At 40.2% G+C, this 19,178-nt stretch overlaps 1 protein-coding gene across 1 annotated transcript in view; it reads right to left on the bottom strand.

The window, feature by feature from the left end:
• Positions 1-19,178, bottom strand: part of myo3b (myosin IIIB) — a 414,745-nt gene that overhangs the window by 301,937 nt on the left and 93,630 nt on the right. Inside the window, exons 9-11 of the mRNA XM_055638011.1 lie at positions 10,638-10,790; positions 1,426-1,528; positions 1,123-1,239 (exon numbers count right to left, since the gene is read on the bottom strand). Of these exons, the coding sequence (XP_055493986.1) occupies positions 1,123-1,239; positions 1,426-1,528; positions 10,638-10,790 (373 nt within the window). The remainder of the gene's footprint in view (positions 1-1,122; positions 1,240-1,425; positions 1,529-10,637; positions 10,791-19,178) is intronic.

The raw sequence follows: 19,178 nt of genomic DNA, 5'->3' as shown, positions 1-19,178 counted from the left end.
CCCGCGCATCAAGTTGTAAGCGGCCGAAGGAGCGCATCCCTCGGGACAGCCCCCACTCTCCCATGGCCACGGCCACCATCCGCCTCGTCTCCCCCAAGGCCACCATCCCCCTCGTCTCCCCCATATTCCCCATGGAATATCCATTCCATCCCTTCCTCGCAAAGATGTGAGATTTCATTAAGAGCACACTTGGATGAACAGAAGCAAGCGGCATGTAAACATCTAGCGTCTCTTCCATGCGAGCAATATATGAAGCCGTTGCAATGAGACAACTGTCACACCAAAGATAAACACAAAATGCTGGAGTGACACAGGCAGCATCTCTGGAGAGAAGGAATGGGTGGCGTTTCGGGTCGAGACCATTCAGACTCAGTCTTCAGGTCTGAAGAATGGTCTCAACCCGAAACGTCACCCATTCCTTCTCTCCAGAGATGCTGCCTGTTCCACTGAGTTACTCCAGCTTTTTGTGTCCATCTTCGGTTGAAACAGATTACAGATTATCTGGTGTTTTGTGTGTGGGAGCTTGTTGTGTGCGTTACGCAGGCAACCAGACGGTATTATTGTGTTTAAACAATAAATAAAACGTGTTTGGTGTCAAAGGGGGGGGGGGGGGGGGGGGGGGAGGAGATAAACTTGTTCGTTTGTCATGCACACTTGTCATCGGCCCGCCAGGGAATTTGTTTCCCCCCGCCCTGTGATTTACTATGGCTGCCAATGCCCCGAGCCCGAGTGGGAAAGTGGGGGCTGTCCCGAGGGATGCGCTCCTTCGGCCGCTAACAACATGGTGCTCGGGTGCAGAGTGTCCAGTCACCCTCCAGCCCAGGTCAGTCTTGTGTGGGGAAATGACCCCCACCCTCCCGTCTCCCCGGCCAGTGATGTGATAGACACGGGGGTCTGGACCAATTGCTGACAAGTTGTGGCCTGTCACTAAGAATCCAATGGTCATGAAGAGAGAGAGCAATTCTATTGCAAAAGTCCCACTCATATCTAGCTCCATTCTTAGAAAAGTCACACCAAATAACCAACCAACACCCCACCCTGACCCCACTGTTTCCAACTCCTTCCCCTTTATGGTGCTCAAACTGTTGCATACAACAAAATATACAAGAACTTAGGTCTTACCTCTCGTGTGTATATTGGTAAGTCCTGGAAAGGGTTTAATGCAATTAAGATGTCTCCAACATAGGTATATATCTGTAACTCCGAATACCTTTTCTGCAGACAATAAATGATGGTTTCCTTGAAAAGTAAAATTAGGAAGTATTAAAGTTTGCTATTGGGTGCTTTGTAAAGATGCTTCTCATTTGTTGTGATGAAAAGAAGGAAAAATGACTATTCCACGGAAAGATATTAAAAGAAAAGGTAAAGGTATTAAACTATCATTAAAATTTGCCTTGGACAAAGGAACATTTTTGAAAACTGTACCTCATCAAAGATTTCAAGTGTGACTAAATCGTCAGTCATGTTCTGACCACTGCTCTCTGAGGCCCTCATATGACGACTTGTTCGGCTGAGGATGTGCTCCTGTCTGCTTAAAACAAAAGACAACCAGAAGTGATAAACACAGCAACAGGATACATAACGATTCACAATCAAAAAGATTGCTTTGTATAAATGAATTACGGAATTTTAGTTTAGTTTACTTTAGTTTAGAGATACAGCATTGAATCAGGCCCTTCAGCACACATAGTCCATGCCGAACTGTTAACACGTTTTCTGTTATCCCATTTTCAACCCACTCCCTACACACTGTGGGCAATTTACAGTGCCCAATTAACCTACAAACCCGCATGTCTTTTGGGATGTGGGTGGAAACCGGAGCACCCAGAGGAAACCCACGCAGTCACAGGGAGAACTTCACACAGACCGTACCCAGGGTTAGGATTCAACCTGGGGATCTGGTGCTGTATAATTGCCAATTTCTTTGATTTTCTCCTAAATTCTAGAGAATATAGCCCCTGTCTCACGGGGCATTCCACCCTCACCCTGCACCACTTGTCAGATCCAGTGAACCTTTATTGCAATCCCTCTGTCTCTGGTATATTTTATCTTTAGACCAGACATGTACACAATATTCTAAATGTGGTCTCAATTGGTATGACAAAGCTATAGTAAAATGAATATACTCTTGTACCCAAATCCTCTTATGGCAAATGTCAACACACTCTTTGCATTCTCAGATCCTTGCTGTGCCTGCCTCTTACCCTTTAGTGACCTGTCCAGAGACACCTAGATGTCTTGGGAGACTGAACTCTTTCAATCGCTCAATCTATATAAAATACACTCCATTTTAATTTTTCTCCACTAAGTAGATACCCTTTCACAGGCATGTGTAATCTGGCAAAGAAGAGGAAGCAATGAGGAGAACCAAGGGGAAAAAAGACAGACAGTGCAGGAGTAACTCAGCGGGTCAGGCAACATCTCTAGAGACCATGTTAGGAGACGTTTTGGGTCAGGACCCTTCTTCAGATTGATGTACAAGGGAATATGTATCATTGAGTGTAGACTAAGAGGAAAGGGATGATAGAGGTTGATGTTAATAGGTGAGCGAGCTGAAGGCTCACTAATGATGTAACCATCCTGGAAGAGGTGAAAATATCAGGAGAGCAAAGAACTGAAACAGGTGCTGTAATTATAAGATGCAGAATATAGCAGTTGCTGGACATTGGATATAAAAAGAGAATGCTGAGAAAGCCCAGCAGGTGAAACACTTTGCGTGGAGTGAGAAAAAATGGATTTACATCAGAACTGGCCAGGGATTAAAATGCAAAAAAACTGCAATTGCAGAAAATCTGAAACATAAACAGAAAATACTGAAAAACACTCAAGGGCCTGTCCCACTTTCACGACCTAATTCACGACCTCTGCTTAGTTTGCCCTTGACTCATACGCTCAGCATGGTCGTCAAGAGGTCGTAGTAGGTCGTAGTCAGTCGTAGGAAGGTTGTGATGCTAGTCGTAGGTACTTGTGGCATCAAGTAGGTTGGGGGGGTTTCCTAGCCTGATGAAAAATGTCCACGAGTAAAGAAGGTTGTGAATTAGGTCGTGAAAGTGGGACAGGCCCTTCAGGAGGCCAGGTAATGACTGCAGAAAAACACACAAATCAAACAATGATCAGACCCTTCCACCCATCCAACCAACAAACCACCCACCTCCTGTCATTACGTCCACCATAAGAGATTATGCACCACTGTCCCTCCTCCCACCATTTCCATAGAGGACATCCAACCTGCAAATCCACTGTAGCAGCAGATTTTCATATCTTTCGGGAAATTAACTCCCCAGTCGCTAAAAGGATGAGCAGGAATAAGGGGAATATCTTCGATACGCATACAAGCTCATTCACAGAGACCTTCAGGGCTTCTTCACAGATATGGCCAAAAACACAGTCCTTTGATTAATAAATGCTTTATTGTTGATAGAAAACGGTAAAATAATCCAAACTTCTCTGTGCCATTTGCCCTATAAAAATGATGTATAAAATCATGAGGAATAGATCGGGTAGATGCAGTCCCTTGCCCAGAGTAAGGGGATCGAGGACCAGAGGACATGGGTTTTAGGCGAAGGCGGAAACATTTTAATGAAAATCCGAGGGGTAACTTTTTCACACAAAGGGTGGTGGATGTATGGAACAAGCTGCCAGAGGAGGTAGTTGAGGCAGGGACTATCAAAACATTTGAGAAACAATTAGACAGGTGCATGGATAGGACAGGTTTGGACCAAAAGTGGGCAGGTGAGACTAGTATGGCTGGGACATGTTGGCCGGTGTGAGCAAGTTGGGCCGAAGGGCCTGTTTCCACGCTGTATCACTCTATGACTGCGACTGGACAGTTCTCGCACAAACGAGAAAGCCACTTAGTCAAATTCAACATAGAGCTGCAAGGGCTGAAAACTGCCTTGATGGGAGACGCTGCTCATCAGATTGTGTTAGTCTTTGTTGTAAGTTTAAGATGCAAAGGTAGAGTAGTGGTAGCAGGATGTAGAATTAAATTAACAGACATTTGGAAGCTCAGGGACACGCTTTCAGAATGAAGAGTGTTCTGCAAAGCAAACACTTACCAATCTGTGTTGACTTTCTCCAATGTAGAGAAGGCCAACCAATGCTTTCCTCCCTATATTGTTCCTTCGCTCCACTCCCACAGCATGCAAAATCCAGCATATTTTAGATCCAGTGTATTTAGTTTATTTTACTTTATTAGTCTTCCAGTGTATTTAGTTTACTTAGCTTTACTGATGGAGAAATCATCTCTCTCTCCTACTTTTATCCCATTCTTTATTCTCAGGTCTATCCCTCTTTTTTGCATTAATTGTTAAGACTTCGGCTAAAGTCTGGAAGTGTGTGATGTAATTTACATTGAACTTTAGACTATTATTGTTTGTATGTATACTCAGTAACATATAGTTAGATGGCTACTAATGTAGGCGAACAACTCCAAGGGATGGAATGTAATGTTAGGGTTAAACAGACTATGACAGCTAAAATGTAGTTGTCAGCTAAATTAACAGCATCACATTTCAACCCTGCTTAGGAAAATAAGTAGGTGTTTTTGAAGAATGCTGAGGCTAACTCAAAGGGACCAGTAAATTATGTGGCCACCTGTGAGGTGAGTAAGGTAAGCTTTGCCTTCCTAGAGACATCCGAGACTAGCTCGGCATCTGAGAGGACATAACTCACGCCATTATGGTACAAAGGTGAATGGCTAGATTGCCACATTGTCACCTGTTGTTCTTAGAGATAAAAGTCTATAAGATAGCGGATCTTCACCAGATGGGGAGAGATTGAAGCGAGCTTCACCTTTGGGGAGAGAACCACCAGCGGGGGAGCGATTGAAGAGATCTTCACCGAGAGGGGGAAGTATTGAGGGGAAGAGCTTGGACCATGGTGCGTGCCGGTGCCAGCCAGTGCAGACAGAAGCCTCGAATACACAGAGGGACGTGAGATATTATTTTGTATCATTACTTTATTGTTAATTTTACTGCATTTTACTAGTATTTTGTTTTAATAGTTAATTGTGCTCTTCAGCATGTGCTTTCTCCGTTCATTGATCCAAATCCTTGAATCCTGCATATATTTTATTACAGCGGGTTCTTATCCACTCATCCACAATTAAAATTAGCAGCATTAAGACTGCAGAGTCCCTCTCCTTGAAGTTAAGCACCATTGAATATTTACTTCCCAACTTTGGCTAATTTGCAACCATATCTGTAATGGCTATGAAATCATTCTCACTTATTTCTTCATGCATTACTAACTTCATAAGATAATGCTCATAAATTATAGGAACAGAATTAGGCCATTTGCCCCACCAGCACCATTTAATCATTGCTGATCTATCTTTCTCCCTCAACTGCATTCACCTGCCTTCTCCCCATAACCCGTGACACCCTTACTAATCAAGAATATGTCAATCTCTGCCTTAAAATATTCATTTACATGTCCTCCACAGCCTGTGGCAAGGAATTCCACAGATTCACCACCCTCTAAAGAAATTTCTCTTTATCTCCTTTCTAAAGGTAACTAAAGGTAACCAGTCTGAAGAAGGGTCTCGACCCAAAACGTCACCTGTTCCTTCTCTCCAGAGATGCTGCCTGTCCCGCTGAGTTACTCCAGCATTTTGTGTCTACCTTTAACATTATTACAAATGCAGCACGCATTCAGATCAAAAATGTTCAATTTTGCCTTTTTACAATTTTTTCTTACTCATGTCTACATTTGGAGGTACCTGTGTACGCAAATGTCTGCCACTTCCTGTCACGCTCTGGTTACCATTATCCATTTTACTACCTTGTACTATCAGCTTATACATTTCCTTGCAACTTTCTGAATTCACTCTCTGTTGTCTGAAAAGTGCAAGCTTTGACTGTGTGATAAAACATTGAGAGGGTAAGAACCATTCCAGATTTGAGCAGATATCTCACTAATTAATCTATATGTGACCTTGGCACCACCCTAAGACCAAAATGGTGATGACTGCAGCTGCCCCCTCTGTTAACTTCATATTCTTATTTACATCTGAAAATAAATAAACATCTTAAATAAGAACAGAAGAATTCCTTGAAGCGTCACATGGCTTTCTTCTCAAGTTGTTCTTTTCCCCAACCTGCAGGCCCATCAGAATGTATGTTCCACCACAACTGAATGTTTCTTCAAATTCCAGCATGTGCCCCAGGTTATCCAATTTTAAATGGCCACCAGCTAGCTTGTGGCTACCTTCCACTGCTTACCCTTCAACACACAAGCAGGGTGAACAATTATGAGAGAAGCATGGTGGAGTAGATATAGATATAGATATGCATAGCTCAATGAAAGCTGCTCGTACATAGCTCAATCAGCATTAATGGTGCCAAAGAAAATGATTGAGAACTTCAAGTTCCTTGACATAAATATTACCAATGATCTGTCGTTGACCAACCACATTGATGCAACAGTCAAGAAAGCACACTAATTGATACTTCTACTTCCTGAGTTTGAGACTGAGCAAATTCAACATGTCCAGTGTCTTACAAACCTCCTCAGATGCACCATAGAAAGCATACATTCAGGTTGCATTGCCACTTGCTTTGAGAACAGTTCTGCCCAAGACTACACGAAATTGCAGAGAGTTGTACATGTAGCCCACTCCATCACACAGACCAGACTACTCAACATTGACTCCTTCTGCACCACATTGCCTAAGAAAAGCAGCCAAGATAATCAAAGACTGTCCCACCCCAGTCATTTCTTCTCCCAGCTCAGCTCTGACAAGCTTGAAAGCGTGCACCACCAGACTCGGGAACAGGCACTCTGGAGGATAAGGCACGAGACGGCCCAGAAAAAAGGGAACAGAAACTGGACAATTATCTCAAATACCAAGAGAAGGTGAAGAGTTCCAGGCCATTACAGTTTGGAACAATGTACGATAATGAACCTTGCGGTACAAATCAAGATCAAAACCATTAGATCTGTGCCAGAAAGGCGGGATGAACCAGTCAAGAAACACCTAAATAAGACAACATATTACAGTGGCCACACATACAGAACCCAGACTATTGGCTATGTAGTGTAGGGGGATAATGGCCTGTAGCACGAGGCACGTTAAATCTCAGAAAGTGCACTCATCGAGGTAGATAAATAACCTGAGTGAGTGTTGAGTTTCATAAATTCTTTGTTGATGTTCAAATATCTGGTGTAAATGTACCCTCTTCATTATCACTGCATGCCAAGGTTATGCTGTGTTTGCACAAAGTGAAAACTCTTTGGAATTTTTTTTAAATGTTTTATAACAGTGAATCAGAGTACTTACTGTTGCCACAAATACACAGTTGCTTAGATTACATCAAACCTTTATCATGGCTTGCACACTAATCTCCAAATTTCATTTGAGATGAATAGAGGATTTGTAACCTTTAAGTTCTTGTATGCGATTTTGTCGTTTTTGTTACAGTGTTTTTGTCACACCGAGTCAGATGAGAGTTTATGATGACCCAATATGAGGCTTTTGATAAGATACATCCGTAGTCCTTTTCTCTTGAGTCAATTTTGGAGTACATTTTGTTTGATTTATAGATGCACAGTTGATTTATAGGTGCACAGCTGCACCCATGACTCACTATACAAAATGATTGTAGTTTATTCTGGGAAAGGATGCAGAAAATCTGACTCCTTCTTCAAAAATCCAAGAAAATGAAAACTGGTTTTATCTGCTTCTGTACACAGATGGGTAGGAATACTCACTAGAAGCAAGGACCACACCAGAGAAAAAAACTTAAGATCTTGTAATTATTTAAACTGCAGGGTAATTTGGTGAGCGTTCAAAAATGACCACAGGAATCACAAATTGCCCATTGCTTCCAATGGAAACAACACACCAGCTGCAAGCTGCTGCCTGATTGACATAATTATTGCAAGCAGCCTGTGTGTATTGCACCACTCATTGGCTCAGCAAAGCAGCAGGGTGCACAATTCATGATTTGGGTCGCATCAGTTAAAGTAACCCTGCACCACCAAGCTTCTTCGCTTTCAACGGCCCTATCCTTTAACCTCCTCCACTTTTTTTTATTATGACTCAGAAGGATGGCCATTCAGCCCATAAGATGCATGGTGACTCTCAGCACAGCAACCTAATTTGTCCCTCCCACTTCTCATCATTCCTGCAATCTCTCTCCCTCTCTTATGCCCATCAACTTCAAGTAGATTAAAATAAGACACAAAATGCTGGAATAACTAGGTGGGTCAGGCAGTAAGTATCTCAGGAGGACAGCAATAGGTAACTTTTCATGTCGGAACCTTTCTTCAGACTGATTGTAGTAGGGGGGAGAAAACTGGAAGAGAGGTGGGAGTAGGACAAAGCTAGGCAAATGGCAAGTGGGGTGGGGTAACTAGTAGATGGTTGGACTCTTTTTTTTTTGTGCCATTAACCTATATTCAGGGTGACTTAAAGAAGCTGCTTAACTCCACAAGTATGTCAATGGGATGTGTGAAGTACTTGAAGTGCCCAGGAATAACACATATGCTCAGCATGAGAACATATAATACCCATAATAGTCAGAATCGAACTGTGGCCCCTGGAGTTGTGAGGCAGCAACACTACCAGATGCACCACCAGACACTCCCAGTTTCCATCTACTTCCACCTTCCCTGCGATTATCATAGAGAAAACGGAGTTGGGATCAAAGGATTTTTTTCCGGTTGGAAGAATAAAAGTTTTCACGGATCAGTTCTTGATTCACAGTTATTTATTATTTATATTAATGACCTGGAGGAGGACAGAATATAAAGTAGCCAAGTCTGTAAATGACAAGAACACAGGTGCAAGGGCAAGTTGTGACGTGGATATTAGGACTCTGCAACAGGATATATATAGATTGAGTGATTGCACACAAACATGGCAAGTTTAATATGGGGAAGTACAAGGTCACTTATTTCAGTAAGAGGAACCAATAGGCAGATTATCTAAATAGAAAGAGACTGCAACGAGTGAAGTACAGGTGGAACTGCAAGGATTTACAGATGCTGGTTTACAAAAAAGACACAAAGTGCTCGAGTAACTCAGCGGGTCAGGCAGCATCTATATAACCATATAACCATATAACAATTACAGCACGGAAACAGGCCATCTCGACCCTTCTAGTCCGTGCAGAACACGTATTCTCCCCTAGTCTTTAGACTTTAGAATTTAGAGAACTACAGCATGGAAAAAGAACCTTCGGCCAACCAAGTCCACACCGACCAGCGAGCCACGTACACCACCACACACGAGGGATAATTTACAATTTTACGAAAGCAAATTAATCTACAAACGTGTGTGGAGTAGTGTGTGGGGGGGGGGGGCAAGGGCAAAGCCAGCCAAGCATGCAAAGGTCATTCAGTAATGTCTGTCCTTTGGGCTTCAGGCACTGCTAAGTTTTGCGATGACAATCCCTCAACCAAAATGCTCCCTTAAGGAATGCAGAATAATCTTTAAACCCACTTCCCCTGATGCCAGTGAGTTGAGACCACTGTGTTTTTAAATGATTTCAGCAGAAACCTCTTATACATAGCTGCATCCTGCCACTCGGTGGGTATTTACAGGTATTGCAACACAATCAGTCTGAAGAAGTATCCCGACCCAAAACGTTACATGTCCATGTCCTCCAGAGATGCTGCTTGACCCACTGAGTTACTCCAGCACTGTTTGTGAATGCTAAGAAGTATTTTATGTAATTATCTTTTTTAAAAGGTACAATTTCTAAATAAACCAGTGACATAAAGTACCGGCTGCAAGCCCAAAGGATGACGTGCATGAGAAGGAAAAAGTCAAAGCTCTTTGCTGTAGAAATAAAAAACTACAGATACTGGCTTATACAAAAGATAGACATAATGTGTTGGAGTAACTCAACGGGTCAGGCAGCATCTCTGGATAAAAAGGATGGGTGATGTTTCAGGTCTGGACCCTCATTCAAACAGCTCGTTGCCAACCAGCTGGTGATACTATGCATTGGAATGGGATTCCTACATTTACACTCCTAACTTTTGAACCACTGCATGAATTATTTTCATGTTTCTTATTTAATGACAAAAATATAAAGAAGTTTCCTGGAATTATCTTTTTCCGTTTCCAATGCATATTACAAGTTATTTCTGTGTAGTCTTGTAATGGGGAAATAGCATTTCTATAGACTGACCTAAAGTACGCTGTTATAATAGGTAACACCTCATCAATCGCTTCACAACATACTTGTATTCCCAGGATTATGAAACATTGTTTATTTATATGGCATGCCATTTTGAAGTACCCTGCCAAATGATAGAGGATGGCAGAGTGGCGCAGCTGGTAGCTCTGCTGCCTCACAGCGACAGAGATTCAGGTTTGACCCTGACCTCAAGAGTTGTCTGTGTGGAGTTTGCACATTCTCCCTGTGAGCACGTGTGACTCAGGATGCACCGGTTCCCTCACACATCCCAGACACACAAGTTTGCAGATTAATTGGACTCCATAAATTGCCCCTGGTGTGTAGGGAGTGGATGCGAAAGTAGAATAACCTCATAGAGTTAGTGTGAACGGATGATTGATGGTCGGCATGGACCCGGTGAGCCGAAGGGCATGTTTCCATGCTGTATCTGTCAATTCAATTTCAATGCAAATAAAAGACCATCACATTGATAGCACTGCATCATACCTAGTTTTTGACGAGGATTCTTCTTGCTGGACTTTGATCAGATTAGCTAGTTGCTGCTGTAGGGTTACGCATTTCCCAAGAACTTGCTTTATAAATGGGTGGTCCAATAAATCGGCAACCGATGGACGTTTTTCAAAATCCTTAATTAGGCATCTAGCAAAAGGGGCAAAGAAATGACAATTAGAAATACTGAAAAGCATAGGGTTTAAATGCCCTGTTATCCATGCGGAGAATAATATCATTCAAATGCACGTAAACTGAGAACGTAGAATACAAAAGTGTACATTATTTGATCATGTTTCTTGATATTTAACTGTGTTTTTAAATGCCATTACAATGTCAAAATTCTGCAAGTGTTATTGGAAGAATAAATGTCACTTTTTCATTTTAACATTTAGTAATGTACAGTAATGAATGAATATGAACTAAAATTGTATCTTTGAGCCAAAAATGGCAGAATTAAAAAGGTCAAAAATATCAAAATACAAAGTAATTTTAATAGCTTGGAAATTTCAACATGAATCAATAATCTGGAACATTAGCATTACTTTACTTGAGATTCTGTATTCAGAAAATAAAATATGTTATATAGTTAATCTACTATAAACTTAGAATATCATTTGTAGAAACAAGGTACAGCAGAAGCTACTTTATGGAAAAATACACAAAATGCTGGAATAACAGTGGGTCTGAAGAAGGGTCCCAACTCAAACACCACATATCCAAGTTTTTCAGGGTTGCTGTTTGACCAACTGTGTTACTCCAGCACTTTGTGTATTTTTCAGAATATCATTTGGCAGCTGCTTAAAATAGTAAAATAATTTCCCCTCCAAGTATTAATAGAAATCATCTTCACAATAAAACCTACATTTAAAGAACCAATGTGAGGTACATGCTTTATTCAAGTTCCACTAACTTGATTATTCTGACTTAGAACCTTTGGTGTTCCATTTTACAAAATGGCACGAAGTTAAACACAGGCATAACAACCACGACCTCATATTAAAACAGATTTGGTTTACATTATTTTATGTTTCACCTACCATTGAACAAGTGTAAAACATCATTACTTGAGCTATGAGTATACAGCAAATGATAAGCCACTGGTGTCTCACCTTGTTTCACAATTGCTCTAACACCTTATCCTCCTAGGAGGTTATTTCCAGTCCTCTATGTTCACAACAGCTACAGTTTGTCACTGGTTGGCACGATCTCATGTTTTATTTCTGCACTTTCCTGGCAATGATGTATGCAGGCTTTGTTGGATGCTATTTGTGCTCATTATTTATTGCAGCATGCTAGCAAAGGCACAAAAATAAAAGGCAACTTATCTCCATCTTCCATCCATTTGATAAAAGTATCAACAAGTCCACCCAGAGAAATTAATCATGGTTTGCTTATTCATTAATTAGAGATGTCTACTACTGAATGCCACAGCCAATGTTTAACATACAGACATTTGAAATAAAATTTGTTATATTTTTCTTAAATGGAAATTTAGATGAATTTATATTTAAATGTATGATACTTCTGCATTTTAGTATTACTAGTTACATTTCTGATTCAGTGTTTGGTATTAAATGGTTTTCATTTCTAATATTTACTGTGATTTTTTTTCATGTAAGTATAAGGGCTCTACCCACATAAAGTACAATTGTATATTTATATTATATAGTGTGTAATTATTAATTTGTTTTGCTAATATCCGACATCAGCAGTCAGCTTAAGATGTAGCCCATGTTACCACCTCTAATTTAAGAGTCAGAAACAATTGCCCACCAGCAGAAAAAAATAAATAAAAATCAAACTCTTGTGACACTGAATTCCTTATCTTGTTTGACATTCTGGCTGCCTTCATCAGGCTTTCTAAACTGAAAATTAATTCTCAGAATTGATTAGCGTTACAACATTAACCATAGGTTGCAGCCATTTGCTGCAATCTAGCAACTCGGCATCCAAACACCATTTTCATTTTGTCACACTGAGCACCTATTTGCTGCCATAATTGGAGGCCGAGGATAAAGCATTTATTACCCACGAACAAGAGCAGGCACCTACATATAGTTCTGCATGATGTGGCTTGAAAATCTGCAGGCAGCTTGCAGCTGCTGATAACATTGTTTGTGTTGCTGTCCCTTAATGATGTAAACTGCCATTTTGTTATTCGTAAGTCAGATGGCAACATTGGAAGTCTTAACAACCAGGGAAAAAAAATCACTGATGAAACAGAATGCAGACTTTGCAGTTACAGGACAAGTCATATTAATAACTAATTTTACCAAACGTCAAGTACCTGAATTTTAATCAGAATAGGAAAATCACCAGCAACTACAAACATATCACTCTTAAAATTCTGTGCAATGAACTACACATTGGAGTCAGGGAACTACACATTCTGCTTACAATGCAGACCAGTTGCCACCTTAATTTTATATTTGGTCCATAGAGAAGATTTCATTCACAATCGTCTGGTCTAGCATCAGACCCCTTCCCACATATAACATAGTTCAATAAAAGACACAAGGTGTCGGAGTAACTCAACGGGTCAGGGAGCATCTGGAGACATTGACCCATTGAGTGACTTCAGTACTTTGTGTCTTTTTTTGTAAACCAGCTTCTGCAGTTTCTTGCGTCTCCAGGTAACACAGTTCAAACCTGTCCCTTCCTCAGCTCATCCAGGGTTTACTTACTTCTTGATCTGGTTCACCAATGTCTCTGGCTGGCTGCCTCACTTTTACTCTCCATAAATCTTAGTCTACAAAATACTCTGGCACCTCAATGATAAATGATACCTATTACCTCTTGTTCAAATATTTCAAAGGCTCCCAGCCAGAAAATTGTCAATGAAAAATCTCATCTGAGTTTCCAAAATCTTTTATAGACCCCCTTTTATCTCCCCAACCTCGAGTATTGTAGCCCTCGTGATATCTCTGCACTCACCTCCAATTCTGGCCATTTTGCATGTTGCATCAATCGATCAATGGCAACAGTATCTTTGGTGCCATTAAATTGTTTGTTCACTCAAATCCAACTTGTTTTTCCCTTTTCCTTCAAATGTAACTGACCAAACTTTTGCTCCTAATATCCCATCTAACTTGCTGTCAAATTTTATATGATAAGACACCTTTCTTGGGATTCCTTGAAAAAAAGGTCACAAATTCTGGAGAAACTCAACAGGTCAGGCAGCATCTCTGGAGAAAACGGATAGATGACATTTTGGGTTGGAACCCTTCCTCAGAGCCAAAATGTTCCGTATAAATGTTCTCCAGAGATGCTGCCTGATCTGCTGAGTTACTCCAACACTGTGATTTTTTTGTAAACGAGCATCTGCAGTTTCTTGTGTCTCCTCGGGATATTTGTACATCACCATCTTCAAGTTGCCAATTAAATGCAAGATTTTTCATGAGCTAGCTTAATGGTTGCCTTGACACTGACAGGAACTTTAATATAAAATGATCCTGCTTTGTCACATACTACTGGATCAAGTATGAGTCAAGAAGATCCAATGCTTTTAGAATATAGAATATTGCAGCCCAGGAACAGGCCCTTTGGCCCATAATGTCCATGCCAATCATGCCAAGTTAAACTAATCTCTTCTGCTTGCATGTGATCTATAACCCTCTATCCCCTGTATATCCATGTGCCTATCCAAAAGATTCTTAAATGCCACTGTCGTATCTGCCTCCATCACTACTCCGACAAGCTTTATAGACACCCACCAATCTCTGGGAAAAGAGCTTGCCCCACATATCTCCTTTAAACTTAGCCCCTCTCACCTTAAAGCTATGCTCTAACTTTTGACATTTTCACACAAGGAAAAAGGTTTTGACTGTCTACCCTACCTTTCATAATTGTATATACTTCTATCACGTCTCCTCTAAATGCTGCCTTGCAAATTGAACTTCATATGAGCTGTCAGCAGCATTGATTTCCCTCCTCCAGAATACATGTAATACATTGTAAATTATATCTCAACTACCAATACTGCAGCCAAAATCAGATAAAGGATTGAATCAGTTTTATTTCTCTTACAATGCAGCAAGTTGTTCAATAAACTCAAAAGCTATAAGGAGCCGTTCAGTTACTTATAATGAAGTATTCACACCAAATGTGCTCAGTTTCCTAGCTTGCGTTGAAGAGCTCTTCACTTTTAAAGAGATGACCATAGAAGTGCAGATTTATACTTGGTGTAAAACTTCCTCAGGTTGCAAGAGCACTTAAAAGAAATCAATCTGCTACTAAATGAGAAAACCAAGTGAACAGGCTATATTTCGACTTTGTCAATCAGCAGACCAAGGAAATGAAAAGCAAGCACTCTAATCTCAGTGATATGTGAAAGTTAAATAAATTGTTTACATTAAATGCTTTATTCAGGCTAAAATAACATGCAGGGCTTTCACATTATGGATATTGCATAGTTTTATACCTTAAGTATGAAGATCTATTCTGATTAATGTATTGTATTTGGAAATCGGGTTGCTTCAAAATGATTTATTTTAGAAAGACAGCATACGTTCATCTACTTTTATTTGGGGGAATATAGAAAATGCACACAGGAATATGCCTTTAAGTGATTCAGAGTATCTCGAGAGTGAAAGAGGATATATTACCTTTTCAGGAGAGACTGAAGAAAAGACGGCACATGGTTTTGAATGAAATAGAACCAGAATTAATTGTTTCTAGTATGAAAACATGTTAAGGACTTCAACATCTCTGTCCAGACTCTGAAATGTGCCTTCAGAGAACTGCAACAACCGACAGCTTGATTCATGGTTAGAAAGAAGGAAAATAAGTACCAACATCAGGAGCTATTCACATTTAAACCGGAGACTGCGGACACCGGAAGCTGGAGGTAAAAACAAATTGCTGGAGGAATTCAATTTATTAACCGGCATCTGTGTCGGGCAGGGGGTAGGGTGTTTGCGCTAGAAACCCTTGAGTCGAGACTGAGACCAGAGAGGGAAATGTCTGACATAAAGAGACAGGTCCCAAAGGTCATTGGTAAACTGAGGAGCATGGGGGAGATGAAGGGCAGAAGGGGCCATGTGGTGGAAGGATGGAATTGAGAGATTGGTGTAAAAACACCTCTCTCAGTAGACAAGGTTGGAGGAGGTAGAATCTTGGCCTCAACTGAAAGGTTGCGGAGCTTCGGCTATTTACCACATACCACCAGATGGCGCTTCAATGGCAGCCTCGCCTACAATCTGTCTGTCCTTATTGTCTTTTTTTCCGTTATTTTTAAAAGTTTGTGTTAATGTTCTCTGGTTTGTTTTATGTGGGCTGCAGGCGGGGGGTTGTGAGAAACTTATTTCCAATCTCTTATTTTGCCAGAGATGCGATTGTTTCCCGGGTCGTATCTCCGGTTGCTCTGCGGCCACAATATCATGGAGCTGGCAGCCTTGATCAGCCACGATCACAATGAATGGCGGTGCTGCCTCGAAGGCCTACTCCTGCACCTATTGTCTATTGAGATGCAACACTTGTTCCTACAGCTTCTCCCTCGCCACCATCCATGGAACAGTCCTTCCAGGTGAGGCAAAGGGACAGCACGATTGCGCGGTGGTATATTAGCCATGATTGAATGGCGGAGTAGACTTGATGGGCTGAATGGCCTAATGTTACTCCTATCACTTATGAACTCATGAAATAAATAGGAATGGGTCAAGATAATATGCAATCGAGTCTGTAACTTGTTTAGCACAATATCATGACACTGGGGACGCAATGAACTGCAGATGCTGGAACCTTGAGCAAAGTGCTGGACAGATTGGGCATTTGGTTTAAAGCACTAAACAAATAGGGGTACATCACTATCAGTCAATCAGACAGCATCCACTAGGTATGTTACAAAACCTACCCGAATCGTCGATGAGAATCTGCCCCCAGGCCGTGTGTGTGATTTTGGCGCTGTTTAGAGGGGGCGGGTTTAAAACGCGATTTTTACTAGGCTGTTGTAATCGAAAATGTTCAGCCTAGTAAATCATTAACGGAAAATCGCTGAAAGACCCCGTCGCAAAAGGTATTATTAGTTTTTATGGCCTTGTATAATAGTTATAGTAGTTTAAAAACCACTCTCTCAACCCGCGACCTCTCGCAGCCCCAGGGTTTTATAAAGCAAACAATTAAAGGTATGTACCTTATTTTTACATTAAAAGGGGCTTCTTAAGAACCCTGTATATAAAGTTTTCTATAGCGAATAGTTCATTTTGGGCTCTTTATATCCCGCAGTATTTTTCTGGGCATTTGAGGGCACAAATCCACTGCAATGTGAACGTTCTAAACCAGCGCGTTCACAGGAACCCACTAGAAAGCCGATTTAAATTGACTTTAATTTACAGCAATTGAACACTAAATTCCTTCCATTTGGCCCATAAATTGATGTAAATGAGATTTCAAAATCATGTTTTAGTGTGAATTATTTGTGAATATTATTTGGACACTTAGGCTATTTAAAAATGTTAATCATTTATTAAGAAATGGATAGATGTTTAGATCTAGTAATTGAAGTTTGAAATTAGCTACAATTGGGTAACTAACTAATTATATGCTTTAATTTCACGTCATCCAAGTAAGATTGTTTAATATTTGTTTCAGAATGCTTCAATCTATAATAACTGAAAATTTCTTTCAGTTCTCTTAATTGTTAATAAAGTTATGGCCATTTCACTGTCCTCGATAACAGCTTTTGCGTTAAGTCAATGGAAAATCAATAGGGAACAAGATGCTAATTTCCGAGTATGAAAATGGCCACAACTTTTTTAATACTGAAGATATGAAAGTGAATTAGATGTCAAATTAAACTTATTGTTATACTTTATCTGATGGGATAAATTGCAGACTTGATTTTTTAAATCTCAAAATTTTGTAACATTGCTACATCCACGGAGGAAATAGACAGGCGATGTTTCGGGCTTGGGACCCTTCTTCTTGAGTTTAAAGATCAGCCAGGACCCGAAGTGTCACCTATCCATTCCCTCTATCCCTCCACTGATGCTGCCTGAACTGTTGAGTTACTCCTGTACTTTGTGTTTTGATCAGCACATTGGAGCAAATGTACTTATTTATGCAGCAGGAAATCCCAATTTAGGCATGCAAGTCAATATTGTTTGCTCGAATGATAACATCAAAAACAAAGACTGATCATCTATTTTAATGTTACTTGCAATGTTGTATACAAAATAACAGCTGTTTTCAACTGCCTGTCCATAAAAATTGATAATACCCTGTATGTTAAATTGTTTGAGATATTATTGCAATTTGGTAATCATGCTGTTTAAGGACAAAATCTTCCCATTCTGTACAAGTTAATTTATCATTTGGAAATCAGATTAACAAGCCAATCCAACCTGAGATCAGACATCATTTAGTAGTGGTCCCCAGCAATTGACGCACAAGTCTTACGCAGCAATGAAGAAGTCCAGAATTAAATCACCAGTCTCAGAGACTAGATTAAGGACCTGGTAAAATATTGAGTTTGCAGTCCAAATAGCCTTAAAGCATTTACTGTTTTAATCTATATCCTTTCAGTGGCAAGAAATCAGTCATCAACGATTTTGGAGCAAGGCCAAGTGCATTTCTATGATGCACATCATTGAAAAGGCAAAGAATTATGAATTGTCCGGAAAATGCTAAGGCCCATCAGGAGTAAATCAAGCAATGAATTTTCTGCTTAATGAGAGGCATCATTATGAAAAGTTTCAATAGATTAAAAAGTCATTTATTTACATTGTACATTGTATTTCTGGCTTGTAAAAACCACTGTCAACATTAATTTGCTAACAAATGCTTCAGTATCAATGGATTAATTATTAGAACTAGGTTAGAGGTATAATTTCATCATAGAAAATAAGAGTGACCAGTATATTTTGCATTTGTAGTTTATTTAAATATTCCTACAAGAAACCAGACAAAATTACATTTGCAGGAAAGTGAATTACTGTCAGTGTTCAAACACTGATGAATCAAGTTAAGTGTACAGCATGAGGGATGTTTACTAGAGTCATCGGTAAAGCCACTATTTATTACCTATTGTCTCTGAAAAGACTTGCTTGCTCGCCCTCCAATGTGTTGCTTGCTTGTTTTGAAAAGAAAATGAATACAAGAAAGCCACATGAAACAAGGAGCAAACTCTACTAGCAAGTACTCAAGGATTATTACATATGTAGGAGGAAGCCTGATAATAATAAATCAATTAAAATGAGCACTGTAATATTTGATTTGAAAGCTAAATGGGAGAAACTTACATTTTGTTTCAAGCAAGAAAATGCTAGGAGAATATTGGTATCTGTTTTACACTGGCAAACAGGAACAAGCGACAATTCGAGTTGGGATCCTTCTTCAATCACCCGTTCACACTAGTTCTATGTTATCCCACTTTCTGGCCCACTCCTTTCACACCATGGGAAATATGGATAGGTGATGTTTCAAGTCGAGATCCTTCTTCCAATTGACGAAGGGTCTCGACCCAAAACGTCACCTCTCCATATATTTGCCATTTCTTTTTGATTAAATTCGTAACACCTTTTGTCATACAAGATTCCC

This window comes from Leucoraja erinacea, chromosome 7 (assembly GCF_028641065.1).
Source record: "Leucoraja erinacea ecotype New England chromosome 7, Leri_hhj_1, whole genome shotgun sequence".
In the NCBI taxonomy this organism is placed as follows: Eukaryota; Metazoa; Chordata; class Chondrichthyes; order Rajiformes; family Rajidae; genus Leucoraja; species Leucoraja erinaceus.
The sequence above is the reverse complement of the archived record's forward strand: the minus strand, read 5'-3'. Positions and strand labels throughout refer to the sequence as shown.